We start from the raw sequence: 15,710 nt of genomic DNA, 5'->3' as shown, positions 1-15,710 counted from the left end.
CCACCTATTCCCCTCAAGCCAGATCTCCCCAACTTTGTCTTTGTGGTAAGTGGGGTTCTAAATCTTATGGGTTCCAATTGGTGCACCTGATTTCTGTGTGTAGTTGGTGCTGTCTGCCCTGAATGTCGGGGTGGAGGGGATGTGTCTGAGTGGTTAGGAAGGAAGGGCGGCTTTAAGAATCAAATCTCCCAGGTGTTCCTGGAGACTTATAGCTGTTGTAGGAGTCCAGACTTTCGGTTCAGGCTCCCCACAGTCTGTCCCTGCCACAGCCGCACAAGTCCCTGGTATTGGTGTATGGTCCCTGGGACTTCCGTGCGGTTCCACTTCTAAGGGCCTTTGTGGGTGGAAGACAGCACAATGTCACAGGTGAGAGCAGTCCACAAGCGAAGCGCTGGGCTGCTGCATCACTCAGGGGCCTTCCCAGCCTGCTGAAAAGATGGCTGTATGGGGTGTGGTAATTTTCCCCTTTTCACAGACCTCGGCCTTCCTAGCTCTGGGACAGTTAGCTGCGGGTGTGCAAAAGGGTATCGTCCACACCAGATACTGATGCATGTGAGTGATTTGAGGAAAGGACTTCCTGCCTTGCTGGGTTGTGCGGCTGTCGCTGCTGGATCCGCAGCCGCTTTTGGGTTTTTTTTAATTAATCTGTCTCCAACTGCCAACCCCTGGTTTCTCCCAACCACAGCATGGCTGCCAGTTCTCCAGCAGACTCCCTCATTCGTTTAAAAACACAGACTCTTGGTTTCACCAAGTGCACGGTCCCTGTGGAATTAGCAGACCTTCACCAGCTGGTGTGTTGCTGGAACTGGTATTCTGGAGCACTTTCTGTCTTTTATCTAGTATTTTTCACGGAGGTGTTTTTTTGCCCTGTCTCTCCTAATCTGCCATCTTCCCACATTTCCCTGATACATGTTTTAAGAAATTTTCAGGATCAGCTGATGATCTTTTCAATTTGGGACTATGTATTTTATTCAAAAATATTAATAAAAAATTGCCCATTACTACCACTGCTCCCTCTGTAACATTGGAGTAATCTGTAGGTAGTTTGCATTCTATAGCAAATGGATTTCTGAAAATATGAAATCACATTTTAAATGCACTGAAGCCAAATGTTTTTCAGTAATTAGGAGGATTACCTCTTAATTTATCTTTTCTTTTTTTCCCTCCAGTTCAGGATGTCTTAAGTCTACGTCTGCCTAAAGCATTGTCCAAAATACAGCTTTTAAGCCCACATATTTGTCTCTGGGCAATTTAATAACTATTCACCTACAGTGGTACCTGAAGACCTTGTGTTTATTAATTTATTAATGATGATGCTGGCATTCATTGTATACCTGTTCTGTGCCATGTGCTTTATGTACTTTTTCTCATTTCATTCTCCAACAACTTGATGAGGCAGGTAATATTAAAGTTTTAGAGATGAGAACCTTCATGTCAGTTTACTGTCACACTGCTCATGAATGGTAGAGCCCAGATTTGAACTTAAGCAGTCAACTTTAGAAACTGCTCTTAGCTACTCTACCTCACTGTCTTGTAAGATTAAATGATTCTTCTAGACAGTGGAATGGTTCAGAAATCTTTAGGTAGCCCAGAGCTTCTTGCCCTGAGCCTTCCCAGACTACACCTCTGTTTCCCTGCTTCTTGCTTGATTTCCCTGGTTGGACTTGTTCTTTCCTCTGTTTCCTCTCCCTCTCCAAGCCTGCCTTTCCTTCATGCCAGTGCCGGACAGTAAATACAAAGAACTTGTCCATTATACCCACTCTCCACAACCTTGGGAAATTTAGGAATCCAGTGAAGAATGTAGGGAAAAACCAAGAGGTTGGAAAATCTTGATGGATTTTTACAAAGTGCCTTCACAGTACTTTGTCTTATCTGCCACCAGGTTCTGTTTTTTGGTTTTACCGCATTCTCGGGCAGGCACTCACTGAGGGAGGAGACACAAGAGGGTAGCCAGATGAGCAGCTGATGGGAGTATGACGGGGCGATGGATTTTATTTCTGTGTAGAAATGGTTATCCTTGACCCAGAATTTTCCACATATGGCACACGGCATTTTGAGTTGCCCCATCGAAGTCAAAATTTTGAACAAAAACCTGCCATGTTGTTCCTCAGACTCTGTTAATATTTTATTTTAAAATATTGGCAAGGATAAGTTTTTATGACATTCAAGCACAATTTCAAAACAAAACCTGGAGATTTGTAGACAGGCTGCATTTTGGAACGACAGCCCACTCTTTTGTAGCAGTTGCAGTTTGCTGTCTTTTCTTGCTTTTTCTCCTGGTCTGATTACCCATGGGATTTACCAAGGGTGAGACTTTTTTGCTCCCATTTACACTGAGACGAGGCACTGTATGTGTGAATTAAACCATGAGAATCCCCACAGTTAGTGAAAAATTAAAGGTTTTTTAATTCAGATTTGCTGCTTGTGAATTCAAGTGTCTGCCATTAAATAATGATCATGGGATTAAACATCCACAGTGGAATAATTTGGATCCTGGGTAAATTTCTTGACTTATTGCCATTCATGGTGAAATTGCTACACACAAAGGCACCTATTGCCACAGCTGTTTTTCTCTCTGGTTTCTGTTGGGCCCTCATTTCTACTCAGAAGTTAGTCTTGTATCTAATCTCTTGGTATCTTGATATCTAATTTCTGACCATGTAAATATTTAGTTATATTTTGAGCTTCATCATCACTTTGATCCTATAGAAAATAAGGAGCAGGTCATGACTGCTTCGGACTTTGTGCTTAAGTGACTTCTCAATGTTTTAAAAATCACTGAGGTCTTCACTGGTCAAGTTTTAAGCGAAGTAAGGAAGTTTTAGCTGTGCGGCTCCTGGGTGTCAGTCACTGTGTGCTAAGCATTTTATGTGCATGATCTAATTTAATCTTCATGATGGCTTCTAAGGGTCAGTAATATTGTTCTTTTAAAGATTAGGAAACAGATACTTAATGGGAAAGCTTAAATAACTTGCCTGAGGTCACACAGCTAGAGCCTGGTAGAGCCAGGAGAGTAAACTTGTCTATCTGACTTCAAAGCCCAGCCAAAAAATCTCCTTTTTCTTGGGTTGGAATAAGCCTCTCACAACAATCAAAATGCATTTCAGTAGCCTCTTAATGCTTATGCAAATGTACTGCAATTAAAGGATTAAAGAAAGAGCCTCTTTCCCCTCTACAATCCAAGTAAAAAGATTGAAGCTGAAAGTAGGTAATTGTTGTATTTCATTGTGACCAAGTATATGCAATTCTTAGACTACATATTTCTGCAGTTACTTATATACATTAGGTTATTTAAAAGGAATACACAGCTTCCCAATTTATCTGTATTCCTATTAATTATACCCAAGTTCCTCTCCAGAAAACCTTTATAAGCTACCATGGTATTGAGGAGTAACCAGAAATTCTGATTTCTAGCCCAGCTGCCACCCCACTCCCTAAACTCTTGATGATTTGTAAAATTACAGATTGTTACATTTTACAGTTGTTAGAATTATTGCCAGAGACCCAAGGCTAAAACTGCTTTTAATGTCTGAGCTAGCGGGATTGCTGTGTTTCTTGCTGCCTTGTTTCTTTTTCTTCCCAAATCCTCCTCTGGCTTCACATCCTTCATCCTCAGAATGTCCTTCTGTGATGAGTTCAGCTTTTGTTGAGCTTTCTCTTCCTCACGTCTTTGGCATATTCTGGCTTTATTCCCAAATTAGCACCTTGTTATTCATTGTCTTACTCTTCCAGTGTGTGTGACTTTCATATCCCCAGTGATATTATAAACATCTATGGCAAGGAACTATCTCATCTTTTTGTTTTTCCTTGACACCACATAGCAGATAGTCTACCAGGCACATAGTAGGTGTTTAGTAAATATTTGATAATTGAACTGCAGAAACTGGTATAATTCCAACAGCAGAAAGCTGAAATCTAAAGCTGAAATCAAGTATAGGAATAATTAGAATGTAAGTTTTTCATGGACTTAAATTTTTTTTTTGAATAGATAATACATTCACATGGTTCAAAATGAAAGAATATAAAAAGTCATACAGTGAAATATCTCCTCCCTGTTTCCCATCCTCTCATTACTCATTTATCTACAAATAGATATCCACTTAATTAGTTTTATTTGTATTTTTCTAGAGTATTTAAAATTCTGTGTAATTTTAAATAATAAAAATACTTATTTTCCACATTTTTACACAGAACCTTTCATACTATGCAACGGTTCTGCATCCTGCTCTTTTCATGTAACTACGTAGTTTAGAGGTTTGCCCAGTTCGATTCACAGAGAAAGACCTTTCATCTTAGTTTTTTATTTTTTATAGCCTGGTAGTATCCTGTTATGTAGTTGTACCGTAAGTTATTTAACCTGTCCTCCCTGGTGAACATTTGGGTTGTTTCCAGTTCTTTGCTATTAAATATACTGCCGTGGGTGACTAGCCGTGCCATTTCACTCCGGTGTGGGGTGGAGGATATATTCCCAGATGTGGGATTGCTGGGTCGCAGGGAAGTGCATTTGTTACTGTGACAGGTGCTGCCAGTTGCCTTCCTCAGGAGTTTTGCCACTTTACACTCCCACAAGCCTCTTACTCCATGGCTCTATCAACACATTATATAACCAACCTTTTGAATTTTTGCCAATAGTATCTAAATGTAGTTTTATTTTACATTTGACATATGAGTACAGTTGAACATCTTTTCATATGGTTAAAGGCCGTTTATATTTCTGTTTGGTGAACTGTTTATATCCTTGCTCATTTTTATTACAGTTTATTGCTCTTCTTATCATCAGTTCCAAAAAATTCTATTCCTATTATATAAACTAGGATGATTTGCCCTAGGTCTAAGAAAAAAGTTGCAAATATTTTTCCTAGTTTTTTGCCAGTCTTTGTTGGTGGTGATAGTAGGATTATTTTTGTTTACCTTGCAGAGCTTTTCAATTCTTAGATAATCAAATTTATCAAGCTTTTCTTTTATGGCTTTTGGATTTTAAAATGTTGGGCCTTCCTTACCTTAAGGCTGCAGGTTTTGTTCTTGTGTGTGTGTGTGTGTTTTCATTACGTTTAAGTCTTTGATCCGTTTGTGGTCTATGATCAGAGGAATGAATCCAACTCTGTTTATCAGATGACTACCCAGTTACTCTCATGCCATTTATTAAAAAATTAATCTTGGAGAACCTAAGATGGTGGCCAGGTGAGACAGGGCAAAAAAAACGCCTCCGTGAAAAACACTAGATAAAAACCAGAAGGTGACCCAGAATACAGGTTTCAGCAATGCACGCTGTAAAAGGTCTGCTAGAACCACAAGGGCCATACACTTGGTGAAACCGGGAGTCTGCATTCTGAAACTAGTGAGTAAGCCGGCTGAAAGACCCAAGACCCGCGGCTGCGCTGCGGTGTGGGGAAGCTGGGGGTTGGTGTTTGGAGACGGACTGATTCTTTAAAAAAAAAAAAAAAAAAATGGGAAAAACCCAGGAGTGGCTGCAGTTGTGACAGTGGGAACACGGCAGGAGCGGGCTGAGCTGGCCTCTCGGTGTCTGGCGTGGAGGATAGTCTGTGGCAGATTCCTTCACGACCAGGGGAGTGGAGGGGAGAGCCGGATGGAGAAAGAAACCCCGCTGCTTGCAGCTGGCCCCCCGGAGGGCTGGAGACACTCCTGCCCGGGGCCGTGCCCACAGCCCAGAGCCATGCCAGTTGTCCCGGAGCTGGGAAGGAGGAACTGTGTGAGGAGGGGGGCGTTGAGACGCCCTGTTCAGCCATCTTTGCGTCAGCCCGGCGACCTGGGGCGTCCCTTGAGGGACGGCGTGCACTGGTGACGTAGCACAGCCTTCCCTCAGCAGAGGTCCTGGAAGATCACAGCTGAGAAGGGGGGCCCACTTGGAAAACCCAGGGATGCTATGTCAGTGCCAGTGGTTTGTGGGTCAGTGACAGAGAGAGTCTGGGGCAGAACTGAAATGAAGGCTTAGACTCTTGCAGTGGCCTTGAATCTCTGGGAACACCTGGGAGGTCTGATTATTAAAGCTGCCCTGCCTCCCTAGCCACCTGGACACACGCCCCACATTCAGGGCGGACGGCTCCAGCAGCACACCCAAACTGAGTTCACCAACTGAACCCCACAGGAATCATTTCCCCACACACCATAAGGAGGAAGTTGAGGAGAACTGACTTGAGGGGTATAGGTGACTCGCAGACACCATCTGGTGGTTAGTTAGAGAAAGTGTACGCCACCAACTTGGTATTTCTGAAAAATTAGATTGGTATTTTTTTTTTTTTTACAACTTGAAAGAACCCTATCAAGCATAGCAAATGCCAAGAGGCCAAAAACAAAGAAAATCTTAATGCACATGATAAAACCAGACGATATGGAGAACCCAATTCTAAACACCCAAATCAAAATATCAGAAGAGACACAGTACTTGGCACTATTAATCAAAGAACTGCAATCGAGGAATGAAAACATGGCAAAGGATATAAAGGACATGAAGAAGGCCATGGCACAGGATATAAGGGACATAAAGAAGACCCTAGAAGAGTATAAAGAAGACATTGCAAGAGTAAATAAAAAAAATAGAAGATCTTATGGAAATAAAGGAAACTGTTGGCCAAATTAAAAAGACTCTGGATAATCATAATACAAGATTAGAGGAAGTTGAACAATGACTCAGTATCCTAGAAGTCCACAGAACAGAAAATGAAAGAACAAAAGAAAGAATGGAGAAAAAAATTGGAAAAATGGAAATGGATCTCAGGGATATGATAGATAAAATAAAACATCCAAATTTAAGACTCATTGGTGTCCCAGAAGGGGAAGAGAAGGGTAAAGGTCTAGAAAGAGTATTCAAAGAAATTGTTGGGGAAAACTTCCCAAACCTTCTATACAATATAAATCCACAAAGCATAAATGCCCAAATAGAATAAATCCAAACAAACCCACTCCAAAACATATTCTGATCAGACTGTCAAATACTGAAGAGAAGGAGCAAGTTCTGAAAGCAGCAAGAGAAAAGCAATTCACCACATACAAAGGAAACAACATAAGACTAAGTTGTGACTACTCATCGGTCACCATGGAGGTGAAAAGGCAGTGGCATGACATATTTAAAATTCTGAGAGAGAAAAATTTCCAACCAAGACTACTTTATCCAGCAAAACTCTCCTTCAAATTTGAGGGAAACCTTAAATTTTTCACAAACAAATGCTGAGAGAGTTTGCCAATAAAAGACCTGCCCTACTTCAGATACTAAAGGGAGCCCTACGGACAGAGAAACAAAGAAAGGAGAAAGAGATATAGAGAATTTTAATGGGCATATATGGAACCTTACATCCCAAATTACCAGGACACTCATCTTTCTCTAGTGATCATGGGTCTTTCCCCAGAATGGACCATATGCTGGGACATAAAACAAGCCTCAATAAATTAAAAAAAAAAAAAAAAATGAATATATTCAAAGCACATTCTCCGACCACAATGGAATACAAATAGAAGTCAATAATTTTTGAATTATAACTCCGCTATTTACTTCCTACATGATATAAAATACACAAACTCTAACGACAAATCAGTGGTTTTGAACTCAATGTCAAATATGTAATTTTTGACAAGAACTATACAAAGATGGGGGAATGGAGGAGTATGGGAACACAGTTTATGTGTCCAATTGAAGTTCAGTTGGTATCAAAGAAAAACAAGAGTGTTATGGATTTAAGAGGTTAATTTTAAGCCCCACAGTAAACACAAAGAAATTATCAGAGAATATGACCATAGAGATAAAAAGTAGAGTATGGGTTAAGAGAAATGGGGGAAGGGGCAATGGGGAGTTAAGAAATGAGTGTAGGGTTGCTGTTTGAGGTGAAGGGAAATTTCTAGTAATGGAGGGTGGGAAGGTCATCACATTACAACATTCTAAATGTGATTAATCCCACTAATGGAATGCTAGGGAGGGGTGGAATGGAAAGATTTAGGCTGCATATATGTTTCCACAATTGGAAAAAAAAAAAAAAAAGTCTAAGTAGATGACAATTGAGTGCCAAGGATGATCCTGGATGGGATCTGAGGATAGAGTAGAGGAGGCTCAAAGGGACACAGTTGAGACATAAGAAAAAAAAAAAAGGAAATATGGAATGTAAGCTTTGTATCAATGTTGAATCTCTTGTACTTCTTAGCTGTGTTTAATGGGATTGCATAAAAGAATGTTCTTGTTCTTGGGAATTGTAGATGTGAATTATAGTGTTTGTTCAAGGATATGTGCAGCTAGCTCTCATATGTTCAGAAGACAGAGCAATAGATGATGGATGATAGGGAGGGATGGAGGGAGGGAGGGAAAGAAAGAAATGGTGGTGGACAGGATGTTAAAGTTGGTGGAGTGGGGTATCAGGGGAGGGGTGTCAGGGTATACTGGAGTTCTGTGTATGGGGTTTGTATTGTTTTTCCAACTGTTCCTATAACTTTGAATTTATTTCAAAATAAAAAAAAATTAATCTTCATTGAGTTAAGATGCCATCTTTATCATATTCTAAATTGTTATATGGTTTATATATAATGATAGGATGAAAAGTAATCCATTTGCACTGGATTGACAAATGGGGATTAATCAGTGGATAACTTAGTTCATTCATTCATGCAGCAAACATTTACTGTGCACTGAATAAATTAAATAGTTATTGTGTAGTAAGACATGAGGTTATAAAGATGAGTAAAAAAGAATCTCTTAAAAAAGTAGCTGGACCATGAATATAATCTCAGTGCTGTGGAATAAGAATAGGGGAAAGTCTGAGGAGTCAGGGAGATGCTTCACAGATCAGGGGACAACTGAGCTGGATCTTGAAGGTTGAACAGAAGTTTGCCAGCCAGGAGGGGAAGGGCCTTTTAAGAAGAGGAGCGATACACACAGAGGCCCAGATCCAAGAGAGTCTGTGGTGTGTGGGGTGGGGTGGGGTGGGGTGGGGAAGACTCTAAGTAGCTCTTTATGCCCTTAGTGTAGGGCAGGTGTTTGGAGAGACAAAATTGGGTATGAGACCAGAAGGTGAGTTAATAAAAATTGTCTTAAGTGAGTATTCATGGGATTTGGGCGTGCTGTGTTATATCTCCTTCACCCCTTCATCCTTCCAAACAGATGAAAGTGAGAAATAAGAGGTCCAAAATAAGCGGAAACCAGCACTTAGCCATGTTCTGCAGGTCAGTTGTTGAGTTTTGATGCCTGTTGCTTATTCTAGAGTGCTCCAAGCTCCCGAAGCCGAAGTCTCACTTTGCTCCCCCATGGAACACCCAATTCTGCGTCTCCCTGTAGCCAGAGACACTTCAGTGCGGGGGCGCCCGGTGTTGTCACAATCACGCATCACAAGTCGCCTGCAGCTGCCCGAAGAGCCAAGAGTCAGTATTCCGGCCAGCTTCATGAAGTCAGAGAGGTAGGCTTTGCTTTCCTGCCTGGGTAAGTGGTCCCTGGGAGTTGGGGGCCGTGGCTGTTGCTTTGCCAACTTATCTTCCTTTGTTCCATCTTGATTTATGAAAAGAGAGGACCAGCAGCAAACTCCCCAGCCATGGCAATCCCTCCTGGTTTTTAAAAAAGCGATTGTTTCTGTTTCTCAGGATAAGCAAGTTGTTAGGAGACTTTTGTCAGAACTCAGAAAGCGTGGAAGGCAAGCCCATAAAAACATGGATATAAATGGAAGTACACTCAGAGTCTCCATGCTAATGTTAAAGAGCAGGCAGTACAAAATGATGCATGATCAGGAACTAATTGTGAAGTGTTTGGAAGCTGAGGAAGTCTTAGACCTAAAGCTGATCTCCCTTTGTTTCTGCTCTGCTTTGCTTTCTTTCTGAAGTGTTTGCCTCCTCCTTAGGATCCCAGACATTCTCCAAGGGGAGTGGTGGGTAGTGAAAAGATCATTGTTTGAGCAAGTCTTTTAACAGTTCTGAACCTCAGTTTCTGCATCTATAAAATGAAAATAATAGAGGCCTTCCCAGCTTTTTAGGGTTGATGCAAGGATCACTTGTAATAAGGCACATTAAAGCCATTTAACTGTGAAATGCCTTATGAATGTGATGTGGGGTTATGTTTTATTGTTTGACTTAATAGAAAAAAATTATTGTGGTAGCATAGATAACATAAAACTTGCCATTTAAGCCATTTTTAAGTGTACAATTCAGTGGCATTAATTTCATGTACAATGTTGTGCTGCCATCACCACCATCCAATATTTTTACCTTTGATACTTTGGGAAGTCAGCAGTTTGAGGATCCCAGATCCTCAGTATTCATGTCATCATTTGCAACTCTTCTCCATAGTAGGTATATGAAATAAAGGATATTGTTCTTGATTGCCTAACTTGTGTTGAGGGCCGAGGTGATTTTGCCCTGCAGTTGACTTGTGTACTGACCAGCTCGTCGTCCTCTTATAAAAGGTAGCGGAGACTTTTCTTTGTGTCATGTGGGAGACTGGGACTCCAAAAATAGGATCTTGCTGCTACATCTCATTTCAGTTTTTAAAAGCCACCTGCCAGGTCTAGGTGATGTCTTTTGGCTCACTATCTTGGTCGGATTTTTGGCCCAGCACAGAAAATCTAAAATCTTTGGAATCAAATCTGTAGATGCATATGAAAGACATTTTTTTCTTGATTAGATTTACATATGCACGTATTGTATATTGCCTAATAAAAAAAGATACAGGACAAAATTCTAAAATTTTAAATGAAAGGTAGAATATTCACTTTGAAATAGTCATCTTGTTTAAAAAGAAGTTTAGCTGTTAGTTTAGTTTTGTTACATTGCTTTATCTGATGAATGATTGTGAACATGTATGTATATGTTTTCGGTTTTCATAGCACCTTTTCAAAAAACTGGAATATGGAAAAATTTCAAATATACGCCAAGTAAAATAGTATAATGTACCTATGTAATCACCCAACTTCAATGATTTCAGCTTTCTATTCTTGTTTCATCTATTTTCCTTGACCACTTTTTTTTTTTTTTTTGGCTAGAAAATTTTAAAGAAATCTTAAACATCGTATCATTTTATCATTGCAAGTAAATGCTTTAGTATTTTTCTAACAAATAAAGATTTTCAAAAATTAAGTTAACCATAATACCATCATCTTACTTTTCAGCAGACCTCACTGCAGATTGTTTGCAAGTACTTTAGAAATTATAACCTATAAAAAAGGCAAGTTGATGGTTCATGGTATTTTAAGAATTCTTTTTTACTGTTGTAATGAATCTCTCTTAGACTTACTGTTATGAGTGATGATGGTAAGCCTGGTAATAATAATAATAATAAAAAAAGGGTGGTGTATGTTCAATGAGCAGTGGCCTAAATAAAAATGGAGGTATTTAGCTTGATGTTGAGTAGCATTTGATTCAATATACTGTCAAAATGATTGCTATCTCTATTTAAAACAAGTCATTTGTGTTTTAAAAAAATAAAAGTATGTTCTTTGTGTGTGTGTATATATATATAAACACTTAATTATATAAAGTATATAATGCAAGTATATATTGCAAATAGAAAAAAATAAAAATTAGCCAGAATTCTGCCTCCTCACAGATAACAACTGTTAACCTTTCAGTGAATTTTTTTTAATGCCATTTTCTTGAGATATATTCACGTAACATACTTCAGAGTGCTTTCAGTGAATTTTTTTCTGTTTTTTTAAAATGTAAGTTGCATTTATAGATATATAAAAATATAGTATGATCTAAAATTTATAAACAATTGCATAACGCTTCTTTTTTCTTTAACGTTCTGTGAGGGGAATCTATTGAAATTTCCTATGGCATTTCATTATATGAAAAATAATAGGTGAAATGTCTCCATAGCCATTTTGATTTTTTGGGGGGTACTCTTGGGGCGTGGTATGTCTCTCCAGGTGGTTGCTTTTGTATATTGATGACCTTTCTTGCTGAAAATTAATTTTAGGTGAGATTGTTGACACAGATGTGCAAACATTGGCATTCGAGAGACCGGTAGAGTGCCGAGCCCCTCTGAAGAAGAGTTGAAAGTTTTGATTCTCGGATCTCATGTCCAGTTTCTCCCCTGACTGGAGAAGTTTAGCTGTTTTGTGACATCTGGCATTTTAAGATGCGAGAGGTCCACCTTGGGGACTATCTCAGCAAATTTCACTTATATCAGTAAGTTCTGCAGCTTTTAAAGTGTATTAATTTCAGAGTATCCAGGCCTCTGCTTTTAGATTAGATTCCACTCTATTTATCTATAAAATAACTAGAGAAAATAGCATAGCATTTTTTTCCCAGCTGTAGAGGGAAGATAAACTTATGACCACCGAAGCAATGGAGGAAATCATTATACACCAGACAGATATGCCTGAAAATCTGGAGAATAAAAGAAAAATTGCCCAGCCAGAGGCAATAGAATAAATATTAAATGGAGTGCCCCAGTATGGGTGAAAATAATGGGACAGTTTAAAAGATTAAGTGGTTATCATCCAAAATATAAAGAATTGAAATTCCAAAGGTCGATACCTAAAGTCCGCTCAGGAAATGGCCAGGAGAGATGAATATGGAAATTCGAGGCACAACATCATTGTGAGGAACAGTGTATCCTCACTAGCAGTTCAAAAAATGAAAATTAAAACCACGTGGTCTACCAAATCACCAGAAATTATTAAAGCTCATTATTGGAGAGGTTGTTAAGAAATGTTGGCAGTGCTGTGTATTATCTTTTTGCTAGAATCTGGTGACATATAAGAACTAAACACAAAAGCAAAACTGTACATTTTCATTGACTTGTAAATTCCTCCTTGGGGGCTCTATCCAGTGAAAATAATACGTGGTATTGGGGGTAGAAGGAAGAAAGTTAATTTGGATAAAAATATTCATACTAATAAAGTAATAAATACATTAGAACAGCATGGGAATAACTAAATAAACAATAATACATTTAAGATTATACTAAATTGCTGTATCTCAGTTTTGAGATGAAAGTCATGGTTAGTGTAAGTATGTGGATGTGTATACGAGAAATAAATAAGAAAATCAGAATACAGAATAATATGCACACATTGGACCCTATGTCCTTCTTAATAAAGTCCAAAAGTTGTTTAAAGTAGTGGTTCGCAGAATTTTGGATTTCACTTGCAAACTAAAATTTAGAAATAGAATTTTGGGAGCAACATTGGTTACAAATTTTTTATCTTGCCCGATTAGGACATTGTAAAGGCACAATGACTACCTTCAGTTACTACCATTTCATTCAAGGACATTTTAATATACCACCTCCCCCCTCAAATAGGAATATAACTTCAGAATAAAGGCTATTAATTGCATTGAATAAATTTAGTTTTATGAAAAATATTCTATATTTTCCTTGTTTTTAATATTTTATCATGGACTCGAAGAGATTTCCTCACAAATTGATCCTGGCCCATGGATCTGTGTTTTTTATACCACAGGTTATCACCGGTTTTTACTACAGAAACATCTTTGCATCCAACCCAACTTCTTGATTACCATTGCGAGACTCTCCTTTCTGGTTCATGTTTTATTCTGTTTTCAGGAAGCCACCTTCCTAAATGAAAACATTTTATCACATCACTTTTCTGCTATATAAAAAAACCTTGATTTCCCTCTGAATGTAGGATGAAGGTCAAACTCTTTGGCCTGGCAAAGGAAGCCTGCCATAGTCTGTGTATTCTCTATCTCCCTGCCTGCAGCATGTCCCTTTCTCCCCACCTGCACTTATTACTTCCCTGTGTTGGGATGCTCTGCCTGAAAGAACTTTCTACAGGTATTCTTTCCACTGGGGGAGCCACCAGCTATGTGGGGTAATAAGAACTTGAAATGTGGTAGTCTGAATTGAGATGTGCTGTAAGTGTAAAATGCACACTAGATTTCACAGACTTAGGTCAAAAAATGTAAAATATCTTATTAATAATGTTTTAAAATATTGACTACAGATGGAAATAATATTTTCTATATGTTGAGTTCAATACAGTATATTACAATTAATTTCACCTGTTTCTTTTTTTTAATTCATTTTTATTGAGATGTATTCACATACCATGCAGTCATACAAAGCGTACATTCAATGTCACCTGTTTCTTTTTATTTAAAAAAAATGTCCCTAATAGGGAAGTTAAAATCATGTATGTGTCTGAAATTTGTGGCCCGCATTGTATTTCTGTTGGCTAGCACTGCTCTAGTCTGTGAACTGGCTCACCCATTCACTCCTCCATTCATTTGCTAGGTGTTTACTGAGCAACTACTATGTGCCGATACTGGACTTCCATGTTAAAGGCTACATGCTATTCATCTTTGCATCTTACAGCCTTCTGTACAATTCCTAGGCATGTTGGTTGAACAAACTGATATAAGGACGCATCCTTTAGCATTTCGAGTTCTTTAAAAACATTATGTGGAGGCATGTGAGGATTGCTTATATAACTCCATATGACAGGTGTGAGAGAGGGGAACCTGGAAATTGGTCGAGGGTTGAGTCAGATACTCTCATGGTCTTCTCTGACCCTGATGGCCTTGGGTGTTCACCTAGATGACGGTGTGACTGGGAGGGGGAAAGTGGTGATCCTGTGAGCCTCCGAATGTTGTCACCGGGATTGTATTGTAGATAGAATCTATTGTATTTTCAAAAATAAATTTGAACCTTCCACTGTTAAACCATGTGATTTAAATTATGGTATTCACTTGGTAATTTAACTTTCAGACATGTAGTCACATTATAACTGGTTTAAAGTGGCTCATGTTTGTTTTATGGGCAGAAGCTCAGTTGGTATAAGTATCGTGTGAATTTTATAAGTCTTGTTTGCTAGATGCTTTCTGAAAAAATACAGCTCTAATACATGCTCATACTAATATATGTGTGTCTACACATGTGCATACATATGAGTTGTATAGAAGAGTACAAAGTGAAAAAGTAAAAATCTCCCTTTTCTTCCTAATTCCTCATTACTGGTCCTCAGAAATAACTAGTAAGAAGTGTTCTGTGTATTGCAAGCATGTGGGTGTGTGTATGGATTTGTGTGTTCTTGTGGGACTCTGTGTGTTCTACCACTGATTTTGTTTTAACTATTTCCTTTGTTGGATTAGAATTAAGAAAATCCTCTAAGAAGAGGACCTACTAAATTTTTTCTCTAAATTTATATATGATAATAGGCAGGGGGATGTATAACAAATGTGGCAGAAATCTCGAGGCCAGAGTCTTGTGGCTCCTTTAGTTGGGACATTTGAGGCTGCTTCTGTTGAAATACACTCAATGCAAATGGGGGGACTTTGTCTGGTTCTGTAGTGTTGTGAGGGAAAAGATGATGCTGTTGAACTGTAATAGGTGTGCATGAGGCATACATTTAGGTTTAAGCTGCAGTTATAAATTATTGACAACTAGGAATTGTCCTCTTAAACTTTTTTGATTGTCAAATATTTTGCTTTTAGACACATGCCTTTTTGAAGAGAGAGATGTCTGCTGTACTGGTTTTATACTAGATAGATAATCTGCTTAGTGGCTATGTACTTTGATAGGGTTTTAAATAAACCTTTCAAAAAGTATAATATGCAGAGGAGGTGTATGTTTATGTAGTTCCAGCTATGTGAATTTATATATGTTACTTTATGTAATTGCAATGTCATATTTACTTAATATATATGACAGTGTTGGCAGTGCTAGCCAACAGAAAGTGAAGGGCCTATAATGAAGTTGCCATTTTTATAAATGGGTATTGACTCGGTGTTCTCTCACTTCAGGATGACTTGGTTTGATC

The 15,710-nt window shown here is 38.7% G+C and overlaps 1 protein-coding gene across 3 annotated transcripts in view; it reads left to right on the top strand.

Moving 5' to 3' along the window:
• The window catches only part of OSBPL10 (oxysterol binding protein like 10), a 343,529-nt gene that overhangs the window by 170,084 nt on the left and 157,735 nt on the right, over positions 1 to 15,710 (top strand). For all 3 annotated transcript variants that reach the window (XM_037846487.1, XM_037846479.1, XM_037846492.1), the window contains exon 4: positions 9,201 to 9,392. In XM_037846487.1, the coding sequence (XP_037702415.1) occupies positions 9,201 to 9,392 (192 nt within the window). The remainder of the gene's footprint in view (positions 1 to 9,200; positions 9,393 to 15,710) is intronic.

Source organism: Choloepus didactylus, chromosome 1 (genome assembly GCF_015220235.1).
Source record: "Choloepus didactylus isolate mChoDid1 chromosome 1, mChoDid1.pri, whole genome shotgun sequence".
In the NCBI taxonomy this organism is placed as follows: Eukaryota; Metazoa; Chordata; class Mammalia; order Pilosa; family Megalonychidae; genus Choloepus; species Choloepus didactylus.
Note: the sequence above shows the minus strand (reverse complement) of the source record. Positions and strands in the feature narration are given on the sequence as shown.